This window comes from Lepidochelys kempii, chromosome 3 (genome assembly GCF_965140285.1).
Source record: "Lepidochelys kempii isolate rLepKem1 chromosome 3, rLepKem1.hap1, whole genome shotgun sequence".
NCBI classification, from domain to species: domain Eukaryota; kingdom Metazoa; phylum Chordata; order Testudines; family Cheloniidae; genus Lepidochelys; species Lepidochelys kempii.
In genome coordinates, this window is record NC_136382.1 from 74189563 (window position 1) to 74204178 (window position 14616).

The 14616-nt window shown below is 43.5% G+C and overlaps 1 protein-coding gene across 3 annotated transcripts in view; it reads left to right on the top strand.

Moving 5' to 3' along the window:
- The first annotated feature begins 11551 nt into the window (after positions 1–11551).
- The window catches only part of UFL1 (UFM1 specific ligase 1), a 50823-nt gene continuing 47758 nt past the window's right edge, over positions 11552–14616 (top strand). Inside the window, exons 1-2 of one of the 3 annotated variants that reach the window (XM_073336791.2) lie at positions 11552–11697; positions 12910–13055. In XM_073336791.2, the coding sequence (XP_073192892.1) occupies positions 11621–11697; positions 12910–13055 (223 nt within the window). In that variant the 5' untranslated portion in view covers positions 11552–11620. The remainder of the gene's footprint in view (positions 11698–12909; positions 13056–14616) is intronic. The other 2 variants (XM_073336789.2, XM_073336790.2) reach the window with 2 other exon arrangements.

The following is a 14616-nucleotide window of genomic DNA, read 5'->3' on the forward strand; positions in this document are numbered from 1 at the left end:
GTACCCTAAGGGTATGTCTACACTGCAATTCAAAACCTGTGGCTGGCCTGTGCCAGCTGACTCAGGCTGATGGGGCTCCGACTGTGGGGCTATTTTACTGCAACTCTGGGACCCTCCCATCTTGCAAGGCCCTAGAGCCTGGGCTCCAGCCAGAGCTTGGAAGTCTAACTGCAATAAAACAGCCGTGCAGCAGGACCCCACGACCCCTAGTCAACTGCAGTGTAGACATACCCTATGTGACTTGCCCAAGGTCACATAGGAAGTCTGGGGCACTATACGGGCAATCCTCTAATGAAAGGTACAAATGCAATGTATTATTGTTAATTAGCAGTTTTATGGATGTGAGATGCATGCTGGAAATGACATGGAAAGGTTACAGCTGCAGCCAAAGGGAGTCAGATTTCTCCCAGGGGTTTAATAGGGTGTGTCCACCTCAGCAGTAGCAACACCATCCAGAGGAAGAGTGAAATCTGTTCCGCACCACACATCCAGCTCTGCTGGATGGTGCAGAAAAAAAGGCCATAAACCTGCCACCCCTGCCCTACCACCTTCAGACAGCTAGCATACAGGGGTATTTGCAAGGAGCAGAGCCTTCATCAAGGAGATTTTGACAGCCCTTGTCCAGGAGTGCAAGGTGAAGAGAAAATGTCTTGTCATGTTCCATTCCCTCTTGCAAACCCATAAAAGGGTAGGTCAGAATCTGGCCCTGCATATATATTGCAACAAATATTGGTAGGATTGCCAGGTTTCCGGTTTTTGACCGGAACACCCAGTCGAAAAGAGACCCTGGTGGCTCTGGTCAGCACTGCTGACCGGGCCATTAAAAGTCCAGTTGGCAACACAGGCAGGCTCCCTATCTGGCTCCATATGACTCGTGGGAATCTGCCGGCCTCTGGCTCCTAGGTGGAGGGATGGCCGCGGGGCTCTGTGCACTACCCCCACCCCCAGTACCAGCTCAGCAGCTCCAATTGGCCAGGAACCATGGCCAATGGAAGCTGAGGGGGTGGTGCCTGTAGGTGAAGGGCAGTGCACATAGCCACATGGTCATGCCTCCAACTAGCAGCTGGAGGGAGTTCTCACTGCTTCCCAGGAGACACCTGAGGTAATCGCCACCCGGAGTCCACACCCCGAACCCTCTCCCATGTCCCAACCCCTTGCCCCAGCCCTGAGCCCCGTCCTGCACATTGAGCCCTTCATTTCTGGCCCCATCCCGGAGCCCACACCCCCAGCCCAGAGCCTGTACCACCTCCCACATGCCAACCCCCTGCCCCAGCTGAGAGCCCCTTCCTGCACCCCAACCTCTGCCCCAGCCTGGAGCCCCCTCCTGTACCCAAACCCCTCATCCCCAGCCCCATCCTAGAGCCTGCAGCCAGAGCCCTCACCTGCTCTCGCACCCTGCCCCAGTCCAGTGAAAATGAGCAAATGAGCAAGAGTAGGAGAGAGCGAGTGACAGAGGGAGGGGGGATGGAGTGAGGGGGCGTGGCCTCAGAAAAGAGGCAGGCAGGGGGTGGGGTAAGGGTGTTCAGTTTTCTGCAAATAGAAACCCTAAATATTGGGCCAATTTTTTGGCTGTTGTAAAATGGTGCAGCCCTACTGAAGTTAATAAAGCTACACCTGTTTATATAAGCCAAAGATTGACCCAGGTTTCTTACACTGTCTTGTTTTAGATGCCTGAATAATCCATAATGTATGAATAATTGTTACATTTCATTTAGTATTTCTTCAGGTGCAGAGATTTGGGCAACAAATTGACTTGGATATTTCAGTTTTGAAAATTACACTGTACTAGTTATGAAGCAACAGAGAAACATATTATTAGCCCTTACAACACAATAAATAGAAAAAAATCATAAGAGTGTCTACTGTGAAGGAAGAGTGAGAGACATATTTGGAGAGAAATTGGTGTCCCTCTGTTGAAACTGGTGACTTGACTGTAAAATGTGTTCTAACATCACCGGTTTTAAATGTTACATTGGTATATAATATTGCATGGCTTGTCTTACTGCATATAAATGAAAACAAAACACATAAACAGATGCACAGAGGGATGTCATATACTAAACACAAATATTGGATTTAATTGGATGCATAACTGCAAAATATTGGAAGGCCATAAGCTATTTCATCTGCTGCTCCATACTAGAGAAAGCAAAAAATGAACCACTGGCACCACAAGTAATGATTCTTGGAATTACATTGGACGATTGAGCTAGCTCTTCTCTGGGCTTGTCTACACTTACTGGGGGATTGATAAGTGGAGATAGATGCATCAATGGTCTATTTAGTGAGTCTAGTGAAGACCCGCTAAATCAATAGCAGATCACTCTCCCATCGACTCCTGTACTCCATCAGATCGAGAAGAGTAGGGGGAGTTGATGGGAGAGCATTTCCCATTGACATTGTGTAATGTGGACCCCACGGCAAGTAGACCTAAGCTATGTTGATTTGAGTTATGCTATTAATATAACTCAAATTGCGTAGCTTAGATCGAATGTCCCCTTTAGTGTACTCAAGGCCTCAGTTGACAAATCTGATCTGCTTTCTAATCCCTTTTCAAGAGACTGGCATTACAACGCTATGGTAATCCCAAGTCCACTGCTGGTCTAAGACTATAAATGACATTTCAACTGTAACACAAATTTAAAATCAAAACCAATGAACTGAAACAACATTTAAAAACTATTGGGGAAAAGTATTCTTAGAACATAAATGTCTGAATTACATTGTGTGTGTGTGTGTAACTCAACTTTAAATTATATAAAAAAGAGAACCACACCTCTGTATCATCTTTACGAGCTGCATGTATTTCTATTATTTTTAGTTGCTATCCTAGTCCTTGCTTGATGTTGGATTTTGTGACTTTTACTTCTGAACATACCATTTTAAATAGTTGAACTATTACCTTCCATAGTACAAATGTATGTTCGTTTCAGCAACAGCACATATATATTGTTTGTAATATTATCTGAATGCTTGTGTTTTGTGTGAATAAAGCCTTTATAAATTTTTCAATGCTCTGTTTCATTGCAGCTAGTATCTAAGGGTAAGAAATATTTGATGTTTGCTGTAATGTAATCAAAGTTGTATCTCACCATGGTGACATGTTATGCCACAAATGATAGACTGGTCTTGCTTCTTACATAAGTCAAATATTCAGTTGCATGGCATGATGTGGGTAGTGTTGTATTTGTTTTGATGGAACAAAGGGTTAAAGTGTTAACATGACCCAGTCACTGTCCAACATTAGACAGAGTTAAGCAAAGCTTGGGGTTCAATGTACAGAGAACACAGCCTGCTCAGGACCATGGCAAACACACCATTAATAATCTTTTAAACTTTTTAGTAAAGATACAGAAAAGAAGGAAAAACAGTAAAAGCATTTGAAATATAGAATGTTAAATAAGGCTTTAATTAGCTTAGGGAGTCTTTAAAAGAAAACAATTCTACTGTTTGGCAGCCTTGTAGATGATAATAACTGTCCCTTTGGGAAAGAGAGAAAAAGTTAGTTAAGAGAGGCTGGAGCTTCTTTTGTTGCTGTTCTTGTTAAAGACCAATCCTGTTGCCTAGAAGCCCAAACTAGACAAACATGCACAAAAGGGGAAAGCAAAGAACAGCAAAGATAAAAAATTCAACTTCTGTCTCTTGTGTTGACTTTCACTTGCAGCCTCACAGATGGGAAAAAATAATGAGACCTGGCAAACTTGTACCAGTGTTGGGCTGCTTAGGGCATTGCTTCTAATTGCTTCCTGGTCACAGGTAGGGTTGCCAACTTTCTAATTGCACAAAATTGAACACCTTGCCCCACCCCTGCCCAGAGGCCCCACCCCTTATCTGAGGCCCTGCTCCCCACTCATTCCAACCCCCCTCCCCCCATCACTCACTTTCCCCCAGCCTCACTCACTTTCACTGGGCTGAGGGGGTGCAGACTCTGGGGTGGGGCCAGAAATGAGGGGTTCAGGGTGTGTAAGGGGACTCCGGGCTGGGGTAGGGGGTTGGAGTGTGGGAGGGGGTGTGGGTTGCAGGCTCCAGGAGGGAGTTTGGGTGCAGGAGGGAGTTCCAACCCGGGGCAGGGGATTGGGGTGCAGGTGGGGGTGCAGGCTCTGGGAGGGAGTTAGGGTGCCGGAGCAGGTTCCGACCTGGGATAGGGAGTTAGAGGTGTGGGCTCTGCCTGGGCAGTGCTTACCTCAGGCGGTTCCCAGTTGGCAGTGCAGTGGGGCTAAGGCAGGGTTCTGCCTGCCCTGGCTCCGCACTGCTCCTGAAAGCAGCCGGCATGTCTAGCTCCAGGCGGAGGCACCGTCAGGCAGCTCTGCGTTGTGGGACACTGCCCATGCCCACAGGTGCCACCCTTTCCCATTGTCCCCAACCAATGAGAGCTGTGGAGGCGGCTCTCGGGGTGGGGGCAGCACCAGAGCTTCCCTGATCGCCCCTGCCCCTAGGGGCTGATGAGACATGCTGGCCACTTCTGGGAGCTGTGCAGAGTCAGGGCAGGTAGGGAGCCTGCCTTACCCAACCAGACTTTTAATGGCTCGGTCAGTGGTGCTGACTGGAGCCGCCAGGGTCCCTTTTGACCAGGCATCCTGGTCAAAAGTCAGATGCCTGGCAACCCTAGTCACAGGCTTACAGCAGCATTGCAAAATATACAACATTGGGCAGCTAAGCAAGACTCTTATTAGACAGAAGGCAAAAGGAGAGAAATAGGAAAAAAGAAAGAAAGTGGGAAAGAAAAAAGACACTTTGGCAGGTGGGAGATGGGGTTTGACCTAGTCTCTCATCCCAGACGGGGCTGGATTTAGCTGGAGCCAGTGTAGGTGGAGGTAGTGATATCATCTAGGTTCCTCTCTTTCTGGCCTGCTGTGGTTAGGACATCTCTCAGGATCAGAATAATGAAGGCCTAACTTTGTTACAGTAGATCCCAGGGTGCCAGGAGATGACGAAGGTTGTAGCCATGATGGTAAAGCTTGCTGTAGCAGTTGTTGGCAGAGAGCTATTGCTTCTTCTTGATTTTCTCTCAGTCTTTTCTTTTAAGACCCCAAAAGAGAGTGATGGGTGGAATAGCCCATCCCCTCATTATTTTGTTTATCAGTTAGGTCTAATTTTCAAAACACCAATTTGGGTTAATTGATTTCAGGTCCCACACTTCTCTTGCTTACGAGGCAAGCTCTTAACACAGTCTTTGAGTTACATCAGTTGGCCTTTTGGGGAGACTAACTCAATCTTTGTCTGCCTTTTACACCTTTTCCCTTCAACATTTGTTGTAAGTTATTGTAACGTTTTATTGTAACGTTTTATGAACTTTCACTCACTTTTTACAATTCAGCTCACAATTAGAGTAAATTTGTCGGGCCAATTATTACAACAGTAGCTAATCTTTGATTCTGTTCAATTTGTCGTGCTACTATGTCAGTTCATTTGACTTAAAACTGAATAAGAGACTGAAAATGTTCAAAAATATGTCTCTCCTCCCCTCACATATTTTGCATGATATTCAAAGATTGGGTGAAACAAATGATTATAGCAAACCCCAGGTAATATATTTCATAGTCTTCCTGAAGGAAGATCAAAGAGGCTTAATTCAACATACAGGGTGGGAGTTTATTCATTAAAATGCTTCAATATATTCAGTTTTCCAATTCAAATGGAGAAAAACATCATTCGCAAACAGGATAGAATTTGGTCTTCAATATTCTGAGATAGAAAAGAATAAATAATCCCTATTAGATGTAGCTACAAAATAAATTAATTGTTTAAAATAGTCATAGAGACATAAATAGGGTTATACTTTCAATTATAGGTGTCTAAATTACATACATAAACCATGTATTTGTGCACAAATCAGACAACTGCGCATGGAATTAGCATTTTACCCGGTACAATGTACAAATACAATTTCACATTTGTATGTGCTGTTGCAGGGATTGTACAATCATTAAAGCTTTGACCTAGAAAGGCATCATTATTGGAAAAGCCACATTCCCTGCTAAGGAAGGACTGAATCTGTTTTGTTTTTTGTTGTTGTTGTTGTTTTTTTCTTTCCACAGATAGGTAGGAAATCTGACTAATTAATTGCAGGTTTGCTGTTTAGTAACCAAAGAAGTTATGTTGAAAAGGCTACCCGAGGTTGAACTAAGTGCTGTCTCATTAGCATTCAGCACAGCTGCTAGCTCATGAAGGAAAGAGAAAAGCCAGAACATAAGAGGAGAAAAGTACAGTGAAAAGGAAAACATATTATTTATAATTTTGCCTTGATGAAGAACAGTGATGAAGAAAGGGACTGCATCTATTCATGACACACTCAGCCAGTGTAGTATGGTTGCATTAGGTGGAGGTATTAATGCATGTTCCATATCCCAATTAATATTTTTAAAAGCCTACTCAGAGCACACGTGAACACCATTTGTAGAATGCTCTGTATGCACAATCAGTACTGCCATCCTTTACATATTACGTTGACATTACTGATAAAATTTTTCCTTATCATCCTATGGACTTTTTCTTGCTAATGAATTAATCATCCATTTTACGATGTACAGTGTATATGTCAAGTCACACACAAACATTTCAGCTTATATTTCCTAGCTGTTCAACAGCCAAAATGTTACACACTAGTATTAATAACTCTTGTTCGTAACAGGTTCAATGCATGGGTCAAGCTACTTTCTTACCCTCCATATAACCGTAAGTAACTATTGTTACTTCTCATTTCTTGACAAATGAATGGCAGGATGGGTTGAAATTAGTTGAGCATAAGTGGTTTTGCATGTGTTAGCTTTTGTGCATAAATTATTTTAGTAGCACCCACATTATGCTAGACACTGTCTATATATACACAGTCTGTCCTGAAGAGGTCTTTCCCCCTTCTTCATTCTTCTGAAAGCTCACACTCTTGGTCTTGTTTTCTAACAGTTTGCTCAGTGGAGAATGAGACATTGGGACATTCTTGTTGGATCATAAATTATCTCAAACAGCCCCTATGGTTTGTTTGCATCAATATACTGCATCATTTTAATTATTTTTATGTAGTCCTTTTCAGTAATAAGAACATGAAAAAAGGGAACTACACTGAGGAATATAAAAGCACAGCTAAAGTGTGTGTGAATGCAGCAAACAGAAGGGAAAGTGGAAGAATGCAAACACACCTGATTTTGGATAGCTTCTGCATGGGTGTGGAAGGAAGAAGTAGCTTCCTCCTATGTAAGGTTGGCCAGAATTATAGTGAATGTTCCCCTGTAAATCCAAGGACGCCTCCTAGTTGTCAAAGTATGGAAAATATGGGGCCATGATCCTGCCCCTCTTTCTATCCAACCCAGCACAGCTGGCCAACCATGAAGAGATGTGTACACTGCATCCCTTTAAGGAACACCACAATGGACAATTTTGGGTGTAACATTAGTCTATCCCTGACTATTAGACTAGCTGTATTGTAATTAGTGCAGCAAGTGTTTTAGCTCTTTACAAGATGTGATTGTTCAATAGACTTATTATTGGCTATTAATTGTATAATTTCTTTTTCAGGCTGGCAGCCAGCAGTTACACTGTGCAGTTCTTCAGGGATTGTTCCTATGATAAATAATGCCTCAGTACCTCAGAGCAGCAGCAGCAGCAGCAAAAATGATGACATGTTCCTTTAACTCATGCTTGGTTGATGAACTAGAAGAACTTTCAACTCCTATAAGAATGGAATTTAGAGTAGTCACTATGAACTTTTCTGGGTATTATAATAGGAAACTTTCAAATGTATTTCATGTCACACGTACAGTATTGATTCATTTTGACAGCACTAATATCCCCCATCATTTGTTTTCATTGTTCATAATAAAGATGGGGATTTGATGCTCCCAAAGTGAATCAATAGGATACTGTTTGTGGATCATATAACACATTACAAACTTGCATTCATCATGAAATATGACCATCAATCCATATTACAATATTAATATAAAGAACTTTGAATCAATTACTTCCATTAAACCCATATAAATCTTTGTTTTGAGTGTACATTGCCTGAAACAATTGAATAAGTCAAATTTTGTGACATTCATGACTCTGGAATCAGTAAAGCTCAGAATAATAGAGAGAAATGAAATGTGTACCCAATAAACACTATCTATATCCTGTGTACCTACTGTATATGTCTCAGTTTCCAAGCAGCCTCTAATAATATCACAGTTCAATTCACTGTGGTTCTACTGTGTATATATGAGATAATTAAAGAAATTTTTACTACTTTTTCTTAACCATAAATAATTTTACTTGATTTGAATAACACCTTGACTTGTATAGTAGAAATACCTATGTTTATATAAATAACATTTAGATGTAGAAACTGTCAGGGGACAAACTGTGTATACACAGAGTTGTTGTAGGCATGTTTATCCCAGGATATTAGAAAGACAAGGTAGGTAACATAATATCTTTTATTGGACCAATTTCTGTTGGTGAGACAGAGACACTTTTGAGCTTACACAGAGTTCTTCTTCAGGTCTGGGAAACCTACTCAGCATGTCAGCTACATTTAAGGCATGCACACACATATACAAAAAGAGAAAGACATTTCTTGTTTAAAAAAAACTATCTTTGAGTAGCAAAGAGTCCTGTGGCACCTTTTAGACTAACAGACGTATTGGAGCATAAGCTTTTGTGGGTGAATACCCACTTCGTCGGATGCATGTAGTGGAAATTTCCAGAGGCAGGTATAAATATGCAAGCAAGAATCAAGCTAGGGATAACCAGGCTAGTTCAATCAGAGAGAATGAGGCCCTCTTCTAGCAGTTGAGGTGTGAACACCAAGGGAGGAGAAACTGCTTTTGTAGTTGGCTAGCCATTCACAGTCTTTGTTTAATCCTGAGCTGATGGTGTCAAATTTGCAAATGAACTGAAGCTCAGCAGTTTCTCTTTGAAGTCTGGTCCTGAAGTTTTTTTGCTGCAGGACGGCTACCTTTAAATCTGCTATTGTGTGTCCAGGGAGGTTGAAGTGTTCTCCTACAGGTTTTTGTATATTGCCATTCCTAATATCTGATTTGTGTCGATTTATCCTTTTACGTAGGGACTGTCCAGTTTGGCCGATGTGCATAGCAGAGGGGCATTGCTGGCACATGATGGAGTATAGTACATTGGTGGACGTGCGATGAATGAACCGGTGATGGTGTAGTGATCGGGTTAGGTCCTGTGATGGTGTCGCTGGTGTAGATATGTGGGCTGAGTTGGCATCGAGGTTTGTTGCATGGATTGGTTCCTGAGTTAGAGTTACTATGGTGCGGTGTGTAGTTGCTGGTGAGAATATGCTTCAGGTTGGCAGGTTGTCTGTGGGCGAGGACTGGCCTGCCTCCCAAAGCCTGTGAAAGTGAGGGATTGTTGTCCAGGATGGGTTGTAGATCACTGATGATGCACTGGAGAGGTTTTAGCTGAGGACTGCATGTGATGGCCAGTGGAGTTTTGTTGGTTTCTTTCTTGGGCTTGTCTTGCAGCAGGAGGCTTCTGGGTACATGTCTGGCTCTGTTGATCTGTTTCCTTATTTCCTCGTGTGGGTATTGTGGTTTTGAGAATGCCTGGTGAAGATCTTGTAAGTGTTGGTCTCTGTCTGAGGGGTTGGAGCAAATGCGGTTGTACCTCAGTGCTTGGCTGTAGACAATGGATCGTGTGGAGTGTCCGGGATGGAAGCTGGAGGCATGAAGGTAGGCATAGCGGTCGGTGGGTTTTTGATATAGGGTGGTGTTAACGTGACCGTCACAGTGCAAATAAGTGATGGTCACGTTTACACCACCCTATACTGAAAAACCAGATCAGCCACACCATCACCGGTTCGTTCACCTGCACGTCCACCAATGTAATATAAGCCATCATGTGCCAGCAATGCCCCTCTGCTATGTACATTGGCCAAACTGGACAGTCCCTATGTAAATGGACACAAATCAGATATTAGGAATGGCAATATACAAAAACCTGTAGGAGAACACTTCAACCTCCCTGGACACACAATAGCAGATTTAAAGGTAGCCGTCCTGCAGCAAAAAAACTTCAGGACCAGACTTCAAAGAGAAACTGCTGAGCTTCAAGAAAAGGAGTACTTGTGGCACCTTAGAGACTAACCAATTTATTTGAGCATGAGCTTTCGTGAGCTACAGCTCACTTCATCAGAGCTTCAGTTCATTTGCAAATTTGACACCATCAGCTCAGGATTAAACAAAGACTGTGAATGGCTAGCCAACTACAAAAGCAGTTTCTCCTCCCTTGGTGTTCACACCTCATCTGCTAGAAGAGGGCCTCATCCTCCCTGATTGAACTAACCTGGTTATCCCTAGCCTGATTCTTGCTTGCATATTTATACCTGCCTCTGGAAATTTCCACTACATGCATCCAACGAAGTGGGTATTCACCCACAAAAGCTTATGCTCCAATACGTCTGTTAGTCTATAAGGTGCCACAGGACTCTTTGCCGCTTTTACAGATCCAGACTAACACGGCTACCCCTCTGATGCTATCTTTGAGTGCTGACTCAACTGTACAACCTGGTATTTAGGAATTTTTTTTAAGTACTTATAAATCTCAAATATGTATGTTTATTTGCTTGCCCTGTCCCTCTCCTTATTTCCTCATTGCTTGGCATTTCTTCTTCTGCCTTTCTAAGACAGGGCTTGTTTGCACAGGGAAATTGACCAGCAGAGCTACAGGGACACAAGCTATACTGGAGCAAGTCACTTTCCCATACCTGAAGAAGTGTTCTGTGTAGTTCAAAAGCTTGCCTCTCTCACCAACAGAAGTTGGGCCAATAAATGATATTACTTCACCCACCTTGTCTCTCTAATATCCTGGGACCAACAGGGCCACAGCACCACTGCATACTTTTATTCCAGATACAAGGGGCAGTTCTGCTGGTCAATTTCTCAATGCAAACACACAGCCCAGTCCCACATCACCATGCTCTGAATGGAGAGTACTCTTCCTACTGAGCCCAGACTGCTGCTCTCTGCGCTCAAGCCGAACAAGCGAGCAAATCCCAATCACTCAACCTGAGCCAAGGCTTGTCTAGACTAGGGGTAAATGTGGTGTCTTTAAATGGGCTAGGGTAAGGTTTGTCTACACTTGAAAGGTCATTCGGATTAAGGTGGGGTGCGAATTTAGCTATTCCTGGATGACTCCAGTTTAATTCCATCCTGCACCTGAGAAACCTTCCCCACCAAGTGGCATTTCCTTGCCACCGTCACGTTCCTATGACAAGTGTCACCCCTGGCGGATGGTCGCCAGCCTGCAGGTACCGACGGGACGTGGCAGGTCGGGGGCTGGCAGCCCGGAGGAGGCTCCCACCTGGGGCCATGAGTTGCCCCAGGCAGGCTGGATAGGAGCCGGCCCTAGGCTGAGGGCTGGAGGGTATTTAACACGGCTCCTGTCCCGTTTCAGGCCCACGCGGGATCGAAGCCCCGCAAGTCCAGGGCTGGGCGGGCGCAGGGGAGCCCGTCTCCCACTCGGGGGCGGGAAGGGGAGCCGCTTTCCCTGCGCAACTGCTTCTCCTCTCTAGGGGGCGCTGTGGGGAGGCGAAGGCGATCGGTGACGCGCCGCAGCGGTCTGTCCCTGCTCCCGGTCCGTAGCCCGGCGGCTAGGCTGACGTGTGGCGGCGGAGGTAGCGATGGCGGCCGCCTGGGAGGAGATCCGGAGACTGGCTGCCGACTTCCAGCGGGCGCAGTTCGCCGAGGCAGCGCAGAGGTGACGGGACTGGGGTGCCTGACCCCCCCCGGCCGGGCAACCGAGAGGAGGCGCCCGGCCACGCCCCCCCCCCCACCGAACTCGGCCCGGAGGCGGCGGCCCGCGGAACCCCGGGCGCTGGGAGGGGGCTGGGCAGCGCCGAGCACTGCGTGTTGGACAGTTGTGGGGAGGTCCAGTGTCCAGGGCTCTGTGGGGCGCAGCGGCGGCGGGGGTGCAGCACTCCGCCCGCTGGGGTGGGGGCGGCATGTAGCGCCCTGCCCTGGGGGCGGTGACCAGCACACCGCGGCCCGGATCCTAACAAGGTTGCTGTAGCTGAAAGTGGAGTAGAAAATGTTTTTTCCTTTCTCTGATTTCAGAGTAGCAGCCGTGTTAGTCTGTAGCCGCAAAAAGAACAGGAGGACTTGTGGCACCTTAGAGACTAACACATTTATTTGAGCATAAGCTTTCCTGAGCTGTAGCTCAAATAAATTTGTTAGTCTCTAAGGTGCCACAAGTCCTCCTGTTCTTTTTCCTTTCTCTGTGGCCAGTGGGCCCTGCGCAGTCACTGCAGAGTCAGGAGTTCTTTGGGCCTGGCACCTTGGAGGGGAGAAATCCCATTTTTGAAATAGGAAAGCAGTGATTGTAAAACTACAGAAATGGGCAAGTGAAAATGTTAACTCACATTTTAAAGTTGATGGGGTTTCAAACTAACACCGCCCCTCTGAGTTCCTGCGTCCTATTTATCCACATCAGCAGATCAGCTAAATATTTAATCTTTTAGTAGTGCGTTGTCTTTATTTGTCTTGACAAACCATTTTACTTTGTTTAAGGGGGGGCAATCATTTATTCATTTAACTAATTTTAAAAATCAAGTTTCAAAGTAACAAACTACACTCATAGGACCTCATCCTGAAAAGGTGACAAAGAGTTTAACTTTGCTGATATGAGTGGTCTCATTGAAACATTGACTATTCATGAGAGCAAGAAAAATAACTTGATACTACTCACATGAATAAAGTTTAATCTTTTGTAGGAACGTATGCAGGTACTAAGACCACGTTTTTAAAATGAAAAGAGAATTAGGATTTTGTATGGAATTGACATTGAAAGTTGTGTGCAGAGAACAGCAAAATAATATTTCAGATTGTAAAACTCTAAAAGCTTCAGTTATTTATCCTAAAATTAGCAAATTCTCATTTTAAATGACCTTGTTACTCTTTATAATGTCCACAGGCTGTCTGAACGTAACTGCATAGAGATTGTTGCTAAACTGATTGCTGAAAAGCAGCTGGACGTAGTGCATACGCTTGATGGAAAGGAGTATATCACTCCAGCACAGATTAGCAGAGAAATACAGGATGAGCTTCATGTTTGTGGTGGTAAGAGTTACATTTGTTTTTCTTCACTTCAAGTAAATTAATAGCAAGATCATAGAAAATAATTTGGGGATTTGAAGATTGCCATTGTCCTTCAATAAACTTAATAAGAAAAGGAGTACTTGTGGCACCTTAGAGACTAACCAATTTATTTGAGCATGAGCTTTTGTGAGCTACAGCTCACTTCATCGGATGCATGCCGTGGAAAAATATGGCTTAAGTTTGCATTTCCCTGTTGCTTCACTGAGGATTAATTCCTCTACCCTTGTCTCCCTTCCAAACTCCGGCCACTGGCTGGTTGTGAACCAGAATTGTCAATGTTACCTTATTTTCTAGTATTAAGAATATAGAACAAAGATGTTACAACACACAAAAAGAAATCTTTTAGCACGCTTAATATATTGCTAGAATTATGATATATATAGAATATAAGCCAAAATATGTGCTTTGATATTTTATGGGAATTAATATTGTTTGTATCTTGTATGTATAGTAAATAAAATAGTGATTTTTATAAATTCAATAAATGTAGTGCTCTGTTTAATGATTGTTAATGACTCTGTTGCTATCACATTAAAAGTGTGATTAAGACTGAAGAAATTCATTGTACTTTTGTAGGCATTTAAAGCCTGATCTTGTAGTACAAAATAAGCATGTGCATATGGGTGGTTTTGTTTTGTACTGAATATTATTGCTTTACAGTCAGAAATGGTCTAAACATGACTGGTATATTTAGACAGTTTTCAAAGACAACTAAAAAAAGGTTGTTGAATCAGGCAAATCACTCAACTAACCAAACATTTTCCTCTGTGGAGGAATAAATGTATGTGCAGTTATAATCAGAAAAGTGGATCTAAAGGGCTCCATGATGAGGTTTGACTCACTTCACAAGTAGATTATTTTTGAGAGGCGTGTATCTGTTAGAAAACCTACGGTAATATAACTGTCAATTTAAAACCAATATAATTATACCAGTGAAAACCTCTAATATAGATGCATTACAGCCATGGGAATTGTAATTTAAACCAATTTAAGAACATCTGTATTGGACGTTTGCACTGGTGTAACTAGATTTGATGTTAAATTGACTTAGTTTCATCAGTGCAAATTTTCTGAAATAGAAGAGGCCTGAGAACGAAGCCTGCAACCTTGACTCAGAATCTGAAAATTGTATTTGAGACATTTTTATTGCTAGCGATGTTGTAAGAGGTAAAAACAATCACAATTTAGAATCAATTTTGTTGATGTAGAAAGTAGAATCATATCCAGCATGTTCTTCCATGTCTATATATCACAGCGAACAGTAGTAAAAGCTTTGCTGTATTTGGTATGGTTTAGATGCACAGGGAGCATATATGGCTTAAACTACCCATTTGTCTGTAGCAACATAACTATCAGTCAGAGGTGCAAAGAGGCACGATCTCTGACCAACAGCTGTGTCAACATAAGCCACTAATGCAGACACAGGTATACCAATAAAACTACACTTTTAAACAGTATAGCATGTTTTACCTGGGGGGAGTGGTTTTACTATTCCAATACAAACCTTTGCTTTCCCAGTATA